The 20,456-nt window shown below is 39.6% G+C and overlaps 1 protein-coding gene across 1 annotated transcript in view; it reads right to left on the bottom strand.

Annotated features, from left to right (window-relative positions):
• Positions 1-20,456, bottom strand: part of UNC5C (unc-5 netrin receptor C) — a 195,321-nt gene that overhangs the window by 25,288 nt on the left and 149,577 nt on the right. Inside the window, exons 11-14 of the mRNA XM_040237306.1 lie at positions 19,979-20,323; positions 17,082-17,169; positions 6,568-6,736; positions 2,297-2,530 (exon numbers count right to left, since the gene is read on the bottom strand). Of these exons, the coding sequence (XP_040093240.1) occupies positions 2,297-2,530; positions 6,568-6,736; positions 17,082-17,169; positions 19,979-20,323 (836 nt within the window). The remainder of the gene's footprint in view (positions 1-2,296; positions 2,531-6,567; positions 6,737-17,081; positions 17,170-19,978; positions 20,324-20,456) is intronic.

The following is a 20,456-nucleotide window of genomic DNA, read 5'->3' as shown; positions in this document are numbered from 1 at the left end:
ATCATGACTCCAGAGCTACCCACCCCTGACTCTGCTACTATTACTTAGAGGCAGACCTGACCGTCTGCTCCACCCATTCAGGGTTCCTAGTCTCCAAGGACTGCAAGAGTTACTTATTAGGACCTTTCCTACCTGTTTCCCTTCTTCTCACTCCTCTGTCTTCACCCCAGCTCTATCACGCTTTTCTTAACTTGACTCTGTCTTTCCACTGATGTCAGACTAGTATTTCTAATATATATTTACAGTCATGTCTATCTTCTATTTACATCTCACCAGTGATTCCTCATTAACTAAAGAAATGGAATCTCTACGCCTCTCTCTGATCCTCAAGGTCCCTCTGAACAAGACACCTAACTATCAGTTTAGGCTTTCTGGAAATGAGATGCTGTGTAAAGTCTGTATTTACTGTTCCTTCTGTTTCTTCATAAGAATATTTCTGCTTTATTGACTATGCCAAAGCCTTTGACTGTGTGGATCACAATAAAGTGTGGAAAATTCTGAAAGAGATGGGAATACCAGACCACCTGACCTGCGTCTTGAGAAACCTATATGCAGCTCAGGAAGCAACAGTTAGAACTGGACATGGAACAACAGACTGGTTCCAAATAGGAAAAGGAGTATGTCAAGGCTGTATATTGTCACCCTGCTTATTTAACTTTTATGCAGAGTACATCATGAGAAACACTGGGCTGGAAGAAGCACAAGCTGGAATCAAGATTACCGGGAAAAATATCAATAACCTCAGATATGCAGATGACACCACCCTTATGCAGAAAGTGAAGAGGAACTAAAGAGCCTCTTGATGAAAGTCAAAGAGGAGAGTGAAAAAGTTGGCTTAAAGCTCAACATTCAGAAAATGAAGATCATGGCATCCGGTCCCATCACTTCATGGGAAATAGATGGGGAAACAGTGGAAACAGTGTCAGACTTTATTTTGGGGGGCTCCAAAATCACTGCAGATGGTGATTGCAGCCATGAAATAAAAAGATGCTTACTCCTTGGAAGGAACATTATGACCAACCTAGATAGCATATTAAAAAGCAGAGACATTACTTTGCCAACAAAGGTCCATCTAGTCAAGGCTATGGTTTTTCCTGTGGTCATGTATGGATGTGAGAGTTGGACAGTGAAGAAAGCTGAGTGCCAAAGAATTGATGCTTTTGAACTGTGGTGTTGGAGAAGATTCTTGTGAGTCCCTTGGACTGCAAGGAGATCCAACCAGTCCATTCTAAAGGAGATCAGTCCTGGGAGTTCACTGGAAGGACTGATGCTAAAGCTGAAAATCCAATAGTTTGGCCACCTCATGCAAAGACTTGACTCATTGTAAAAGAGTCTGATGCTGAGAGGGATTGGGGGCAGGAGGAGAAGGAGACGACAGAGGATGAGATGGCTGGATGGTATCACTGACTCAATGGACGTGAGTCTGAGTGAACTCCGGGAGTTGGTGATGGACAGGGAGGCCTGGCGTGCTGAGATTCATGGGTCGCAAAGAGTTGGACACAACTGAGCAATTGAACTGAACTGTTTCTTCATGCTGTTTCCTTCACCCAGAATCTCGTGTTTCTTCCCCATTATTGAAGGTCAAATCCTAGCTACCTTTAGGGCCAATCTCAAATGTTAGCTCCTTTTCAGATTTCCTCAAAATAATATGATGCCTCTTTCTCCTGAATTCCCATAAAACTTTGCATTCACCTATGGCGTGTATCATACTCTGACTTCCCTCCAAGTCCTTGGCATACTTTTTTTCTGTCTCCTTCTAGATCATAATGTCTTCGGAGGCACTCACTATATGCTTTAAAGCTTCAAATGGGAGAAAATGAATGGCAGTAATAGCACCAGGAATTAAGCCCATTTATTCTATAAAGCAGAAGCCTATTGTCAAATGCTAACCCTCTTCCACACAGTCCTCATAAAAAGAATGGGAACGCATATAATGAAGTAGCACACAAGAGGAACATAGAGTGTGAGCAATTATGCCAGCTCCTTTTGTAGGAAGAACACAGCTGAGATAAACATGGAAGCAGGTTATTTACCATCCACGCATCTCATTGCCAAATTCTTCCACTTCTAAATTTTTCATTAAAAGAAATCAAGGAAGGTAAACAAAAGTAGCCCTTGGGAGGCGTCAGCAGAATGGAGATGGCATATTTACCAGCAGGGCCTCAGATGAAACGTCGAATTTTTTCTTGTAACTGCATCTCTGGGTGCCAAACACTTGTGTTCAGGCACTTGGTGCATGTACACACACACCCTGTCTCTAGGTGTGAAGTGCGCGGACCAGGCTGGAACCACCTACCTTCAGGGCATCCTGAGTGTCATCCAGGCAGTACACTCGGAGGCTGTACTCCAGTGAGGAGCAGCAGAGTGGCCCAAAGATGGCCAGCTTCAGGCGCTTTGCGGCTGCTTTGGTGGTGGACTGCCCGACCAGGGTGTAGGTGCCGAGGTTCTCGGAGAGGAGGTGGCAGGCCTCCGCGTCCAGCTGAATGTAGCACGGGGTGGTGAAGTTCTCCTCGCCAACCACCACCACGTCCTGTGGGCCAAGAAGGAAGGGGCAGTGGCTGAGCCTCTGATGGCCATGGTGGTAGCCAATGGAGGTGCAAAGAGCAGGACCTTTACCCCTGAGTTTTGATTATTCCTTTTCCTGCTCTTTTTTTCTTTCCCTGACTTTATTATACTTTTATTTCCATTCTTCATCATTCTCTCCCTTACTTAGTTTGCCTGATAACACACTTTATTTAGAAGACGTTCATTTAGCCTTTTTTGATCTTTCAAGAATCTACATTCTGGGGTCTACCTAAAATTCCAAAAGAAATTTATGTTATCCTTTGAACTTCAGTATATTTGAGTTGATTATCTGTTTCTGACAGTTTGCTTTAATCTCTAAATTGCTAATTTAATCCAAAAGTACTCTTTTAGTTTGATGTGATTTCAGCATGGTAGTTTTTCCCCTAAAAATCTAGGGGTTTGAAAAGAATTTTTAAAAAATAATTAGGAAATTTAAAGAATTATGCAATACCATTCTACTGAGTTCTCCCATACTCACCTATCAATTACTTTTCCAAAGTGATACACTGCTTTACCTCATAATCTGGGCTCGTGGACTTTGCTAAAAGCACAGTATGGCAAGCTCTATGGATTTGGCACATGTTACTTTTCATGTAAGCCTGTAAGCCATTTACTCTTTTAGATTTTTAATATTTAGCAAGAAATAAAAACAAGTGGAGCTGATAACTATATTAACCAGGTTTTGATTTAACCAAATGACTCTGGCCACAGAAATCATCTGAAAGACCAAGCACAGAATCCATAAAACAAAGGTCACAATTCCATGGCAGAGAGGTAACAGGACTGTGTGAAGCAGACAGGGCCGAAGACAATAGGGAACGGCAGAGACTGCGGTGAAGCAGAGCACAGCCAGTCTGCAGAGCTCAGTGGCCACTTGCCTCTAGCCACCGCAGCCATGCAGCAATGGGCTTGTAGTATTTTAACTGTAAGCATTTTTGCTGTAGGCATTTTTGCCTCATAATTAATGGCTGGTAAAGCCATTTTGCCATAAAAGGTGAAATAGTAAAAAATAAAAGAGACATTAACAAAAATAATAAAACATGAATAACAAAAAGACTTTATTTTGAAATAAAAAATATTTTAAAACATTTGAAATGTGTGGGGATTCATGACAATACTGTACAAATAACCTGTTTTTATTTTGAGGGTTATATATATGTCCTTGTCTTCAATATCTTTCATTCCTAGTATTATACATATTTTTGCTTGTTCATGCATCTCGTTATTTGGCATTTCGCTTTTCTTTTGCAAAAATTTCTTCCTAATTAAGAGAAGTATGTTTCCAAATACTAGGATGCATATTTATAATTGAGCTTTATATTATGTTGTAAACGTCTCTACACCATTGCTTGTTCTTGGTTTGCATTCTCACATGTCCCATGACAGATGTTCCAAAATTCTATGAGAAAAGCGGGCTCAACTCTGTGCCTTTTCAGCCCGTGGCCTCTTTCCGATTTATGGAAATTAACAATGTGAGTACGTGTCAGTGGAGAGATGAAACCAAGCTGTCAACTTTGGTTTGAGGTTGACCAAAGAGGTGATCAAACTGTCACACCAAACTGTCCACCAGTTATTTTATCTTTTACACCAAAATTGTCTTATGACCAACTAGTTATGTGGCAAAAATGCTTCTGGAAATAAAGATGTCTATGCCAAAGATGCTTACAGTAAAAGTACAGTAAAAGTACCAGGTACAGCAGGAGTTCAGGGTTAGGGAGGACATAGCCTTTAATTTTCAAGAGAAGTTCGAAGTTCAGATTTTTTTTTTTTTTAATCATCCAACTTTTAATTCATTCAAGTTTAAAAGAGAATTTCATGGGGGAGAAATGAAATCATGTGAGGACACAACTCAGGCTCTGCATTAGGCTACTTAATCTCTGCAGAGGCAGCAACCAGGTCACTTTGCTTCCTACCGTATCTAATGCCTGGCTCATGGTGAGCAAATGGTAATTTATCAAAAACACGAACAAACGTTTCATCATAAATTGAGTCCCCAGGGCTTGTCACAGCTTTGAAAGTTGCCACCTCAGATGCCTATTTATTAGTTAGCCCTTGCAACATCATCTGAGCTACACCATGGCCTGTGTTTTAATAGCATTCATGAAATCATTTCTTCAGCTGAACCCATACCTAAAATGAAGCTCTAACTGAACTAAAAAGGAGAGAGAGGTACTCAGCACCTCTAGGCTTATTTCAGCTCCAAAAGGACACCTGGAAAGAAGCTGCTTTCTCCAGTAGGGCAAGGACAAGCCTTGAGTGTCATTTCCTGATGGCATGTTACAGAAAGCCTCCTAGAAGAAATGGCAGAGGACGAAGATGCTCCCTGTTCCCGTCACAAATATAATTACAGTGTTTTCATAAGGATTTCCCTCTTCTACTCTTCATAACTCTTTCTTTTCTTCTCCTGTTATTATTGTTATTGCTATTATTACTCAAATCCAGAAACACGGTATTATGGTAATAGGTGGAGAATCATGCCAACAAAGCAGGATCCCTTGAGATTAAGACTTTTATGTTTCTGAGATTAATCTTTTAAACTTAAATGGAATTGAAGTTAGACCTGGTCAAGTCCAGTCTTAACATTAAGTATAGCCCTAGACTTTAATCCAGGTCTTCTTGCAAGGAGCGATGCTCAAGTGACCAAGGTGAGAGTACGTCCATAGAGAGGCCATTCCAGATAATCCCAGGGACGCCCTGCTATGCTTCTATCTCTACTATTATTTTTTCCTAAAATATTAGGAGTTGAGTCTTAATGTTATTTTTTTCCTATGATTTTCTTTCCCAAAAGAAAACTACTGTAAGTAATCACAAATACATACAGCATGTGTCGTGTACGGCGCTTAGTTGCTCAGTCATGTCCAGCTCTTTGCAACCTTATGGACTGTAGCCCGCCAGGCTCCTCTGTCCATGGGGATTCTCCCATGGCAAGAATACTGGAGTGGGTTGCCATGGCCTCCTCCAGAGGATCTTCCCAACCTAGGGGTCGAGCCAAGACCCTCCGCATTGCAGGTGGATTCTTTACCATCTGAGCCACCAGGGAAGCCCCACAAACAGCATGCATATTGGATAATTCTCTTGTAAAGACCACACAAGTCACTTGTTTTAAAGATACTAGGTGTAAAATCTTCATGGTAAATACAACAAATCCTTTTTCACTTAATTTCAGGTTTAACTGTGGGGTTCTGATGGAAAGAGCAGGATCTGTTTAAGGCGCTGCCCTTACGAAGTTCCAGTGGCTGCAGCTACAGACAGCCAAGGTGCTACGCATAGTCTTCGTTGTACTGGAGCTTAGGATACACACTTCCTGCTTTCCCAGGTTAGACTCAGACCTATTTCCAGGACTTGTTGGCAAATAAGTCCTAACATTTTCTGACCCAGGGGCAATGTTTCTCTACCTGACAATTAAAACACACACACACTAACACACACACACACTGACACACACAGTCTTCCCTGGTGACTCAGGTGGTAAAAAATCTGCCTGCAATGTGGCAGACCCAGGTTCAATCCGGTTGGGAAGATCTCCTGGAGAAGTGAATGGCTACCCACTCCAGTATACTTGCCTGGACAATTCCATGGACAGAGGGGTCTGGTCAGCTACAGTCTCCGGGATCACAAACAGTCAGACACAACTGAGTGACTAACACTTTCACTTTCATATCTATATATATACACTACATATATATATATTTCCCTTCCCAAGATAGTATGTATATTCAAAAGGGACTTATGTAAGACTCATAAGTGCACTTTCCCTATGAGTTAGCTAATGACTGGCCATCATTTTCTTTGTGCTTACCAGTCAGTAGATAAAGCACTCAGGAGCCACTGTCTGTCTGTCTGCCTCCCCATCCCCCCTTCCTTCTCTCTTTCCCTTCCTCTCTCTCTCTCATTTTGAGTATAAGCTAAAATTCCACCCATGTTTTGCTTTAGAAATAAAAGCCTTCCCATGATCGCCTGTGCTTATCCGCATGAACTGCACCTTTATCCCCAGACGCTCACCTCCCACTGTCCCTGCGCTGCCTGGTTCTTGAGCTGTATCTTCCAGTCCTCGGTGCTGGGATCTGCACAGTGATGCATAGTGAGGATGACGGGGCGGGTCAGCAGGGCTCCTGGAGGCCCACAGCTCACCACAGGGGTCAAGAGAGTCTGAGAGTCCTCCATGGGCGGCCTGGGAGGGGAGCAGAGATCGCATGGTGACAGTTCTCTAGTATTTAGGTCCTATGTACTCACTGAGGTTTCAGATCTACAGTTGCACAAATAGTTTCCTCTAGGAGGTTTTACTTTCTGAGGGTGGATGGTGGGTTGAGGCAAAATTAAGTATGAAGACAGGCATTTCATACCAAGACTTTGATCTTGTAAGACTTGAGGTCTTTCTGATAATAGTGACTCTGCCTGCATCTCTTTGATCCTTTCCTTCAGACACAGGTCTGCCTTTGGTAATTTCCTCTAAATTCATGTACAGATACTTTCAGGATGGAATGAGATGGAACAGAGTCCTTACGAAGTTACATAAGCTTTTTTTTTTCTGATAATACTTGCTAGTGGTTTCATAGAGTTTTAGATACTTTTGTGTTTTCATGACCTAACTTGAAAAACACTTCAAAAAAATCACTTTAGAATAAGGATACCCTAGAGCTAAACTTCCCCCAAATGACTTTCAGAAATAATTCAGGCTAGTATACCAGATTCATTTTTTAAAATATGACCAAGGAATAACAAAGAACTGTATTTCTATAGCAATTTAAATGGATATTTCTCTACATGCATACTTCATACATGGTGGCTCAGTGGTACAGAATCCGCCTGTGATGCAGAAGACCCAGGTTCGATCCCTGGGTCAGGAAGATCCCCTGGAGAAGGAAATGGCAACCCATTCCAGAATTTTTTCCTGGATAATCCCATAGACAAAGAAGCCTGGCAGACTACAGTCCATGGGATTGCAAAGAGAAGGACACAACTGAGCCACTGAACAACAATAATAACTCATACTCTGAGAATTTGGGTGGAAATGAACTTCAAAGATCTAAATTCTTTATTTTAATTCTGTTTTTTTCTTTTTAAATTGCCTTATTCTTTCCCTAATAAGACTGTAATTAACAGGTAGTGAATAAATTAATTCAAGCTGTCAGTTGATATGTAAGGACAGAGCTCCAAGGTGTTGAGTGGACTGCCCAAGCCTCACAACTAACAAGGGCTCGTGCTAAAACCAATGCCTTTGCAAAAACGACACTCAAAACTATGCTGTCAGAATAGCTTGACTTAAGAAATCCTGGGCACATAGAATTTTAGAGGAGTAAGACCCCTCAGGGTCAACAAGCACAGAGCTTCTCTAACAACATGGTGACATTTGGTTGGTAGTGAGGGGTCACCTCACCTATTCTCAACTCAAATTTACAAAAAATTCTTACTTGGAGTGAATACAATGTGCCTTCCTGACACATCTCTCCACATATTCTTGACCTGCTTTCTCTCCACTCTGACATTAAAGAGCCTCTCAAGCATTTAGAGATTTTTATATCTCTAAAAATCTTCTTCCAGACCAAACTTCCTTGATTTTTGCAACTTCAGCTAGAAAAGCATGGTTTCCAGGTCTCTCTCCATAATTCCATCTTTCTTTTCAGAGAGATGTCTGTCAGCTTCACGGTCTTCACTAGAGTGAGGCATCGTGAAATGAATGGAAGACCGTCTCTCCTTGGTGTCCACGCAAGAGTGGTTCCAAGAACTCCCCTGCAGACACCCAAATCCCTGGATGTTCAAGTTCCTTACATAAAAGGGCACAGTATTATATTAAATGGCATATAACCATTATATAGAAATTATATAACTAATACAAAATTTCTTTAACCATTTATAACCAAAATTATATAACGATTACATAAAATGATATATAACTTATGCACATCCTCTCACATACTTTAAATCATCTCTAGATTGTTTATCATACCTAATACAATGTAAATATTATGTAAATAGTTGCCAGTGTACTGAAAATTCAAGTTTTGCTTTTTGGAACTTCCTGGAAAAAATGTCCCCCCCCCCGCCATTGGTGGTGAAAAGTTGGTTGAATCTGTAGATACAGAACTCATGGATAGAGGGCTGACTGTACTTAAATGTACAGTATAGCAGACTACTGCTTTCTTTGTTTTGGAATGACAGTGGAGCCTGCTGGGCTGCAGTCTATGCGGTCTCAAGAGTCAGACATGGCTTGGAGACAAACTACCATCACCATGTAGCTGTATCAATGCCTCACAAAATTGTTGCTTTAGATTATTCTCAATCAATTATTTATAAATATTATTTAGCAGACTTGAGTTAGATGGGAAGAGAGAGGTAATATGGTTAAGCACGTCCTTTATAAAAGGAGGCAATGACGCCCTAAGAAGGTTAAGTAATTTGTTAAAGCTGACCACTCTGTGTACTCTTAACATGAAAGGCTCTTAGGCTGTCTGTGGTTATAGCAATGGCTTCTGAACCTATACAGAGAAATTTATATTTAGCCATCTAATTTTACTTTAATTGTTTTAGGAACTTTTTCAGGTCATCTATTTCTTAATGCTATGTTTTTCCTCCATATATTGGCTACCTCTTCTCGTCTTTTATCTTCCATAAATTTGATGTAACTGCCATTTATGTTCTCATTCCAGTCATTGTTAACATTGTAATATAAGAACAGGGCAAAGACAGAGACCTTTTCAAGGACACTACTTGAAACCTCTCTATAGTCTGACATCAATACTTTGAGTTACTTAGTTCAGTCAAATATAAACCCATTAAAAATGTACACTGAACAGTTCATATCTATTTCATTCACATGGATATTACAAGGGTCATATCAAATTTCTTTATAAATTGCATCAGCCACTTGAATTGGAATTTCTTCTAGTCTTCATCTATGGTTAATATATTCAATACTATGTAACCTAGAATTGAGCTTTTATCTGTGGCCTACCCTCACTTAACACTCAGTGAATGATAGTAGCCACTATTATTTCTTTTTAATGCTGTTGGAAGCCCACTCTCCCTGAATCTCTCACGTTTCTGCATGGTCCCAGTTGACTTTTCAAGACAACCGTGTAGCAATCACCTTTGACGATACAGTGCTTACCTTTGAAGCAAATGGTAGACATGTCCACTTCCCATTATAAAACACTCAGGCTCCCTAAACACAATGGTTTATTCCTGGAATGGAGCCACTGAATGTATAGATGTCGTCTGTCTTTACATCACCCTTTCAGAACTGCGGCTTGGGAAACTGGCACAAAAATGGTAACACTTTGGATAGTGCTATTGCTGTGAGCACTTTGTCTGACTCAGGAGTCTTGTGTCATTTATCAGCATCTACAAAACTGTGGCAGCCACCTTGATAGGTCACAAGTAAGGTCAAATTTTAGACATTCCTAAGTTCTTAGTGATTATCATCATCAGGTCTAAGAACTCAGTTAAAGCTTAACATATTTCCCCTTAATAAAACTTGGCTATTTGTGCTTCCGATTTTAAAATTTCACTAGAATCCCTCAACCTATGGCTTTCCTTTCCTCCTATTTAGAAAAAAAAATAGTTAAAAGTTATCTCTCTCTTTAGCCTTTTAATATCATCTTCATTCTCACTGAATAACAATAAAGTTTGATTAAATCTAAAGTTATCAAAGAACCTGGAAATACACTTATATTTGGAATTACAAGGTAGGTGGCAGCTTGAGAACTCATTACTGTCCCCTTTAGTTTTCATTTCCTCTGAACCCACTCTGTCTTCCTTTGTTCCAGTCTGAAATTCATTCTCTTAGGATGTGAGTGACGTCTTGCTTTCACTGTGCCATAGTTGATATTACACTTATCTTCCCTAAGCAGTAACCACATTGTTATTTAATTCTACTTTTCTTACTGGGGGGAAAAAAAAGTCATGGCTGCATTTTCCTGAGCGCTATGCTTACCTTTAGTTACAAGTATACCTTGAGAATGCACGTTAAACTTTTAAGGAAGGAGACTAAAGTGAAATCCATTGCAAGTGGTCCCTGCAGTAGAGTTGGGGATTGGAAACAGCTGTCTCTCAGTCTGCTGTTAGCAGCCGGTGCTTGAGGAGGAGGTGGAGGCGGAGGAGGAGGGGTTCTTCTCATCGCTGAGTTGGAACAGAAGGGAGACCACTGCCTGCTGGGCTGGGGCGCTGTCAGACCTGCACTCCCCTGGCATGCAATATTGATGGGCACCATTCTTGGAGGAGGGATAGCAAGGGAAGGAAGGGGCAGTAGGTGTCAAAAGAATTTATTAACCCAGTGAGATGCAAGAATGTAATGAATAGGGAAGTGGTGATGTGGAATTCATAACCGGGAATGAAAAACAAAGAAGAAATAATGATAAGAATCTTTGGGGGTTTTCAAGATGAAAGAAATAGCACTGAAATTGGAAACACTTCCAAGCATACATGGAGGAAGCCACTTAGGAAAGGTTAAGATTTAACTGTGTGAAACCAAAGGTCACAGCATTTAAATCCACATTCCCTTTATTTACATAAAGGGAGGATATTAAAATACATAAAATAGTAGAAAATAAATTCTTAAAAATCTGTTTTATGTTTTTGCAGAGAAGGGCTTTACTCTGTTATGTCTCATGTGTTATCTAAGATGTTTAAGCACACTTTCTGTAAATATTAATTGCAGATGATATGGAAATGAATGTAAAGCAAAAATTAGCTACAGAAATAGCAATTAAGTAGAAATCCAGTTCTTAACAATGATTACATTTTAAAAACTTTTCAGAGTCCAACAAGGATCATTTATCATGATAAATGTTGGACGGGTTCTGAGCACCCTAGGACAAAGCCCTCAGATGGGAATTTTAGTTTCCTGTCAGATTTTCTTATCCTTTGCTTGCTGTTATCAGTGAGGAGAACTTATTTCTACACAGAAGAGCACAATTTACAACTCTTATAAAAGCTATTGCATTGGCTGCCCAATGTAAGGTAGGCAGGATAAGTATTCATAGTACTTTTCCTTTCTCCCAAAGAGAAAACTGAAATCTAAAGAAATTAACACATTTGCCTAAAGCCACAAAGCTAGTCATAGGCAACACTGGGATCTGAACACAAATCATTGGTTTTCTTTCCCATCAGTGGTGTGTTCTGAGTTGCTTATCCAGATTTAGGACCTTGAGAAATTTCTATGAACTGTTTGCTAGAGAAAGCTGAAAATTGCTTCTTAAAAAAAAAAAATCTTCCTCCCACCTACCTCTGTGTGGAGATGAGACGCCTTCTATGAACACACATCTTTTGTCAGATCCCTCTGGATGACAGTTCCACCTTAGGCTCAGCTGCCTTTTAAAGCACACGGTTTCATGTATAGCTAACAACTTGAAATATCTGCACTTTAGGTATCTGACAAGGAATATCTAACTCACTTGCTATCAAAAGATCAATTGAGCAAAAGAAAATATTTATGGAAGCCACTCTGAAGGGCGTGCCCCCATTTCCCTAGATAGGCCAAAATCTGTCCCTGGATTAAGCCTGAACAGCTAAGTATTGTGCCGTAGATTGAACTGCTGAATCCTTGAGGAATTATTTTATTGAATTTATAATTGGGTTTTATACTATCTACTCGCATTGAGGGATACCAACAGAAGTAGCCCTGTGAAGCTTATCGCTATTTTTATATTTTAAAAATGTTGCTTGCTGTATGAAAAAAAAAAAAATGTTTTCTTTATGAGGAACCAAAGGAGAAGTAACTGAGCTTCTTCCAGGCATCTTTTTCCCTTCTGGACACATGGACCTCGTAACTTACCATATTTCCCTCTTGAAAGCTTTGAAACAATAAGTTCATGACCTATTAACAAGAAATATGCTGGGAATTACATCAAATATTTTATATTCTAACTGCCCACCTGACTTTAATCTTTTCTATTCTTATTTTTTCCATTTTTTTTGTTTTTTTATCCACTTATTAAAAAAAAACTTTTCCTCCCATTGAAAGATTGTTTGCATAAATCACCTTGAATCATTTCTTTAGAAGTAGGACTTCAATAAATAAATACTGTGAAGAACAGTCAGAGAATAAGATTTAAATATACCTGGATTCTACTTCCTGCCCACTCTACCTTCAGTCTCTTTATAGTTGTTCCTTCAAACAAGAAATTTAGGACTCTACCTAAAAGAGAATATCACTGAGTTTCACTGAGAAATAATAACGTCAACTACTATTTTACAAAGTTCCAAACACTACATTAAAATAAATGAAAACGGTCTGCAATAGGATTACAAACATAATACATTTTGGCCCACTATCCTAACGTATTACTTTATTATTTATATTCAGTAAATATAATGATAGTTTTAAGTGCCTCATCACTAACATGCTAGACTTCTGACTGGGATTTCGTCCTTAAGGAAAAAAAAAATCCTAAACGCCACAATGTCCTCCAGTTGACAGATCTGACAAATCCAATACCTTCTTGAATTATCATTCTCTTTCTTTACACTTCAGTTTTAGTAATACCTCTGTCAATTTTAGTAATACCTCTGTCAATCACAATTACTAAATTGACAGTAATACCTGTCAATTTAGTAATACCTCCTTTTGAAACTCTTTTCACCTTTGATTTTTTTCCTGTTATAATTACAATCATTCATTCTTTCATTAAAAATATTCATTGATGAACAACTATATAGTAAGCTTCTTGCTAGATGCCAACTCTTGTTTATGTGCCTTATCCTTATCCTGCCTTATCTGTTTAGTTTTGCTCCTTCTACCCAAACCTTAAATAAGAATATTTCCAGGATTTCCCTGGTAGTCCAGGGTTAAGAATGCACATTGCAATGAAAGGGCTCTGGTGGGGAACTAAGATCCCACGTGCCTCGGAGCCACAACTACTGAGCCCTAGCACTCTGAAGCCTGCACCACAACCAAGAGTCTGTCTGTAGACCACAGTGAAAGATCCTGCATGCCACCAACTAAGACCTGACATAGCCAAATAAATAAATATTAAAATGAATACTTCCCAAAGTTCTTTCCACAGTCCTCTTTTTTCTGCCTCTGCACTTCTCCCCTGAAGAATCCATTCACTGGCGACTGCCCATGCGCATCTCCAGCAAGAGCTGCAAGTCCCCTCTTACACAAACCACATGCAGAGAAATCAGAATTCGTCTTTTCTCTCCTTGAACCAGTTGCTGCTTTCGACCACCTCTTGTTGCTCTCACAATTTTCTCAGTGCCCAGGGCTTGAACCCTAAATATAGTCTTTGTGTTCTGCAACTTTTGCCACACTTTTAACCAGCTGTGAAACTTGTCCTGAAATACACTTTTCTTTCCATTCTCCAGACTCAGGCCTGACTGCTTCCCTAGCCCCCTCTCCCACATACTTTGATCACCGCCATGGGTCAACCAGGGCCCCAGCCTTGGAGTAGTCTTTCTGTTCCCCCTACTAGTTCATCCTGCACACGGTCACTGTCAATCTTTAAAAACACTGATATTCATGTAGCACTTGGCTGCTTAAAGATCTTCCATGGTTCCCCACCATTTACCAAAAAAATTTCTATTTACCTTTATTCTTGGAATGTCTAAATTGATTTTTTTGGCCTTTTGAGAAGACTCCTAGGCAAGTACACAATATGAAGAAAGCGAAAATTAATGTTCATATCTTCAGATTGTGTTTCAATAAGAAATGACAAAAGGCAGAATTTCAGTCTGAGTCAGACTCATTTTTTAAACTGCTACTGGAAGCAAAGTAAAAAGGTCCGTGTTGATGCCGTTAACTGTGGGAAGTATATCCATGGGGCAGGGCAGGAAGAGGCTTTGCAATCTCTGCAGGGGTGTGTCCCGTAGGAGAAGAGAAATCATGAGTGCAGCCTTGCAGCTCAGATCCCTTTTGATTGCAGAGAGCCTGTCCTGTGTCTGCAGCTCATTTAGGCTGCTCATCTGCCATCCCCTGCTTTTTCTTAGTGCATATTCCGAAATGATAAGGCCCCCTCTTGTCACTCTCACTTGCCACATGCAATTAAGTTCACACCTCCCTGTACACAGTTCACATCACCAGATGACCCACTGGAAGGTATCCAGCTGGAAAAAGACCCAGTTTTGGATTCAATAAGGGCAATCAAAGAGAGGAAAGATGGAGCAAAGTAATCAGAAATTTCCTACACATGCCTTGAAGTCACATCCATATCTTCTCTTGTCTCACAGTGTTTCCTCTGAAAGAAGTTCTAAGATCATGTGAGCAATAAACAGACACTGTGTCCCAAAAGTCACTGTAACAAGAGAGCAGAGGCTCTGTTTGTGCACTGGATGCTAAGGAGTGGGGATGGCATGTTAGCAGAAGAGCTTCGTGAGGAGATAGCCTGGGTATGAATTCTGCTGTCCCTCAGTTGTTAACTGTGAAACCCTGGCTATGAACCCTAGTTTCGTCTCTAAATGTGGAGCTCATCATAAGTGGCAGAAGAATAGTGAGGAATAAATGAAGTGAGGAATACATGAAATTAAAAGTATGCTGACTCTATGGTAGCTATGTTTTATATTATTACTATACACTAAAACAACATTCTGGTCATTGTGATTTCACAAGAAAATCACATCTAGTTCACAACAAAAAAGAGTGGAGAAGACTATCTCCTTTATTTGAGAGAGCTGTCTTCTTGTGTTTGTTCCCTGCTGCATGGTCTCTGGTGTACATTTTCATTTGAGATCCTGAGGATCCTCTAGCTTCACTTTTATAAACAGAACTTCATTGAGGCACACCAAATTTAATACAGCAATTGCCTCTGCACCCAGCTTCAAGTGGTAGGCATAGTAAGAGGTGATTTATAGTTTCCTTTTCTTTAAAGTCAAAGGCAGAAGAACCTAAAGCAGAATTGTCTAGCTTTGTCAATTTCCTGCTTTCTCCCTCCTTCATCCAGAGTGTACAGTTATCCTGGTCAGGGTGCTAACTAAATTGCAGGAAGAAAAATCACACAAGGCACATGAGTGCCCATGTCTTTCAGCTTCAGCACACCCTGCAGCAGCCTCTTAAGGTTTGATCTTCAGCCATAGATTATGGTGATTATGGAAAATAACAGACCACAAACACTTTCTCAGAATAAAGCACAAGCCAATACTCATCTCTGTTTAAGCCAAACATCCAGGTTGGCGAAAGGCCTTCAGGGATGGATATACTTAGTGCTAACCTTGATTCTGGACAAAAGAAAGAAGAAAACTAAAATATAAAGGGATCTCAGTTTGCTAATCTTCATTTCTCCTGCTGCAAAAGCAGGGCACTCTGAGGGACTGTGAATATTACTTTACATTGGGAATGGAAAAATGAATATTTGATGTGCACAAATACAAGACTTTTAGTGATTTTCTGTTGCTCAAATTGAAGGCACATGAATAATGACCATGAATTTTTATTATTTTCTTGGACAGGCTCATGTTTGTGTAGGTGAAAGTATATGTTTGTGTAGGTGAAAGTATATCACCTGAGGAAAACACTGTTCTGGGCCCTACAGGTTATAAATACCAAATCTTTACCCAAGAGCATAGTAATAGAGCTTTTTGGCTACTGAAGACAACGACTAGAGAGAGAGGTTTTTTTAGGGGGGGGGGGAAGAGAAAAGATAGAATATCTTATGATGACATGACTTAGCGACTGAACAACAACAAATGATAAGCTAGTTCTACACTTGGCATTCTCACTTTGCATCTAGAGCTCAGGGCAGTTGAGCCAACGCCTTTCCCCTTTGGAAAAACAGTGATAATTACATGTAAGGACTGTCATTTCAACAACATCTCTTATTTTAAGATTTCGGTGCACTTCAGAAGCATTCATCAGTCAGGCCTCTAGAGTGCTATTTAACACATGCATTTTATGTGAGAACGAATCAAGAATGACCAGATACAATTTGTTAGAGGCTAAACTGGAAATTGAATTTAGGACTTTGAAACTCCTTATTTTTACTCAAAATAACTTCATCTTTATGATGATGACATATTCGAAATACTCTTAGATTCAACCTAGTTTTAATCAACCTTAGATCCATTTAGCAAAGCCCAAGCATAGATTTTATAGGTGCTAAATATAAGAAGCAGGTCAATAACACTTAAACACTAGAAGAGTCCCCCAAAGAGGAAGAATAAAATGCTAGGCTGAAGTTGGGATAGCAGGTCAAGGATTAAGGGGTTGTCCAATTCTAAGTGACCTTTAAACCTAAAACGGCTACAGACTATATTCCTGAGCCAGGCCACATGAAGCTAATTTCTCTTTGTATCTCTTGCACAATTTACAGATCACACTTTCAGCCATCTTTTCAGCTAACATGGCCACTTGTCCACTTGGGGGAAAGATCTCTGGCCTTCTGCCCATATTCAAGATGTGCAAAAGTGTCTGGAGCTCCAAAGATAAAGAGAAGTAAAAAGTGACCTTTTATGGGTCTAGTTGAAAAGGAAATGCCAGAAGCAGGGCAATCAAGACAAAGGTATGTTGGGTTTACTCTGTCTAATATACAGTTCTCCTCCAAGTCAGACATTGATAAAGTCAAGTGCACCAGAAAAAGCATATTTACCTCATATTTTCTTTCCTGTGTACAGTCACATACATTTCGTAGACTCTCCCTTGGGGAATGGCCCCAGCAGGAATCAGCAAACTTACTCCTGAATAGCAAAAGAAAAAGCAGTCACATAAGACCTATGAATCAAAAGGAAACGTCACAGAATGCCTTTGAAGGAAGTGGAAAGGAATGAGGAGATTTTGTGGCCACATTGCCATAAGCCTGCTGCTTTTTCTCTAAAGACATGTAAATATTCATAGCCACCCGGCTTTCCTCCCTTATTGGCCTTATTTGTTACCACAGCCCCCTCTGAACTGTTATGGAATCACTTAAAGGAATGATGTCATTTTTTAAAAAAACTCTTGCTTTATTTAAGGACTAGACAGATGGTTCCACTGGTGTTTTCCTTGTAAAATGAGGGGAAAACCAACAACTGCTCTTAAAATTTCAAACAGCTGTAATGATGTATCGTTTCTAATTAAAAAAAAAAAATCCCCACAAGACTCAAAGTCAGGGAAATGCTAACCTCAACAATATCAAAAAACATTTATTTCTGAAGTATCTGGTTAGCATCAGTGTTTTTCTGCAACAAATAATTGGTGAAGAACTTCTTTCATCATAGGTAACTCTAGAAAGTGAACAGCAACTGAACAATTGCTAGCTTTAGTCACAGCAGGTCAAGTAGGTTTTTACTTAGTTGTTAATTGGTGCATTTTGTAGGACTGGTGGGTTGAGCTCTGTTCTTAGTCAACTGTGCTGACAGTAATGGTTTGTAACTTTTGTTTGCAGCAAAATTACCTGGAGGTTTTGCTGAAGCACATTATGGGATCCTACCCTCAGAGTTTCTGATTCAGAAGGTCTGTGGTCTGTAGTTCTAACAAGTCTCAAGGTGATGCCAAAGCTGGTGGTCAGTGGACCACACTGTGGGAACCATGGGCTTGCACCACTGTAGCATTATTGCAGACAGTAATTCAAAGTAGGCAGCAACTTGAAGATACTTGGTTCCACAATTCTATTCTAATAAATGCAATTAATTTCAACTCTATAAAAATTTTTATGGAACCTGACTGTGAGTAGAGTTCTTGATGGGTTGTAAACACCAAGAAGTAAAAGACAGTGTTCTTGTCTTTGAGTAGCTTATTTAATTAGCAAGGAAATGGAATATGCCATATGAACACAGGACCATAATGAAATTGCTTGACCATATTGGAAAGTCTCAAGAGTAAAGGACAGAGTTAAAGAGGAATAGTTATTCAAAGTCCTTTGTATAGCTGGTTGCAACTGCTGAGGCATGACCTTCTTGAGAAGTAATGTGCGCCTTGTAGTGCTGCAGGAAGCAGAATGTCATGCTCATGTCAGATATCAGGATGGTTTGGTGAGGCACACAATGAAAGGAGGAAGACCACACATGAGGCACTCAAGCCTCAGTATTTTTATTTTTTCCAATGGGAACAATCAAATGTACCTTTATGTTTGTTAAGGGGATAAGACAGAATATGGATGCAATGTAACAAGAATAAGGCCTGAGACATATTAGATTACTGTTAAATAAAATAATGCATGTAGATCACCATTGCCCAGTACATATTTAAACATGCTGGCTCTCTCCTTTTTACTTAAGAAGCCTTTAAAATAATTCATATGTGAAAAAGTGACAAGTGTAGAAATGGAAAGGAGAGGTATAATCCACTGGCTGTCATGAAAAAAAAAAACTGTCTTGGAAATAATACAATGTTTAAACAAGGAAAGAACAGTAGAGTATATTCTGATCTATTCATTTATAGACTATTAAAATATATTTAAAATCATGATTTTAAAAAGTATGCAATTGCATGAGAATGAGAAAGATTGGAACAAAAGCACTTTATGTAATGTCTGATCTCAGCTCTGTAAAATGTATTTTAGAAAAGGAAAAATGATATTCCATTAAATATTTCAATTTATTAAAATACATTTTTAAAAGGCATGGGGTGAAAAATTGCTGAGGTGTTGAAATGGGGGACTGAATGAGAGGAAGAATCAAAGACAAGTTCAACTGGTTCTCTATATTACTTGGCTCCATGCTGTTTACACATTACATTTTCTTCTTATGTATGTATAGATCTTAGTTCAATCAAACTTTTTTTTCTGTGTTCACAGACAACTCTATCCGGTCCAAAAGAGTGCCTGGACATGCACAGGGGAGTCCATTAACCCTCTCATAACTGATGGTTCCATATTGATTAATAAATACCAAACTTTAAGCAAACATTATGAGTCACTAACTTTAGTTCACTATTTAAGAGCTTTATGGAGCTTATTCTCTACAAGCAGATAACTAAATGAACTGAAAACTGACTACTACTAAAAGGCACTACTTTAATCCTACCTTAAAAAGACACATGATGAAGCTATGTGGAGTGAACACCTTATAAACACCTTGACCCTGAAGACTGTGTAAAAAAAAAATTAAAAATGAAGGTTTGATGTCTAATACCGTGTCCTCTGATCATCTAACTTTATATTCTGAAGTAGTGCTTCCTGTAGGAAATTGGAACTGAACCAACTGATATGTTTCCTAATTAATTTGTCCTTTTAAAGTGTGATGACAACAGTGAAGGCTTTTGGCTTAATGCTGCCTCTGAAGGGCTATTAAAAAGAAGGGCAATGGCAGTCGTAAGTTATGCCTCGGCAGAAAGTTGTGAGTGCAATATTTCTAGAGGAAGTGTTTTCAGAGTTGGCTAGAGGAAGATCAACAGTTTCGCTGATCTTGACTGAAGAAATGTTTGTTTTACATTGAAAGTAACAATAGATTTGGATTAGATAGGATACATTTAACTTTTCAGGCCTAATGAAAACAAACAGTAAAGATCTTGGTACAAGACTAGGTTTCCCAGATCTGCCTCTGCAACGTAAACACCTTGAGGAATTACCTGAGTTGGGGATAATAAGGTGACCCCCAAGGGAGTTGAAGGTGCCAAACGCAGCGCAGGAGGGGTCCGTCTGCCGTGCTAGACTCTGATTCTTCAGGTTGAGGGCCTCATTCTCCAGCAAGGATTGGGTCATCTGAGGGGACAGTTTTGACGCAAACTCAGAGAGGTCGTCTTGGGGTGTGACAGCACCTGAGGTATTGTACACTTTGATCTTCAGGTTAGGCAGTGGATCCAGAATTGGAGAGTTGGTCATTGGGATTTTGTCTGAGACATCATGCAAGGCATAAACAGGTCCCCTGTACATGGCCGCGGCTGATGTGAGATCTGGGGGTACTGCCAGGAGATCTGAGTCAGAAAGAGAAAGGACGCCCATTTGCATTCTTCATTCAGACAACTTATATTAGTCAGACTCTCCCTGACACTTTCTGAGCCAATAGCAAAGCAATTCAACAAATATTAGAGATGGACAGACACTAGG

Source organism: Oryx dammah, unplaced genomic scaffold, assembly GCF_014754425.2.
Source record: "Oryx dammah isolate SB20612 unplaced genomic scaffold, SCBI_Odam_1.1 HiC_scaffold_3, whole genome shotgun sequence".
NCBI lineage: Eukaryota > Metazoa > Chordata > Mammalia > Artiodactyla > Bovidae > Oryx > Oryx dammah.
Note: the sequence above shows the minus strand (reverse complement) of the source record. Positions and strands in the feature narration are given on the sequence as shown.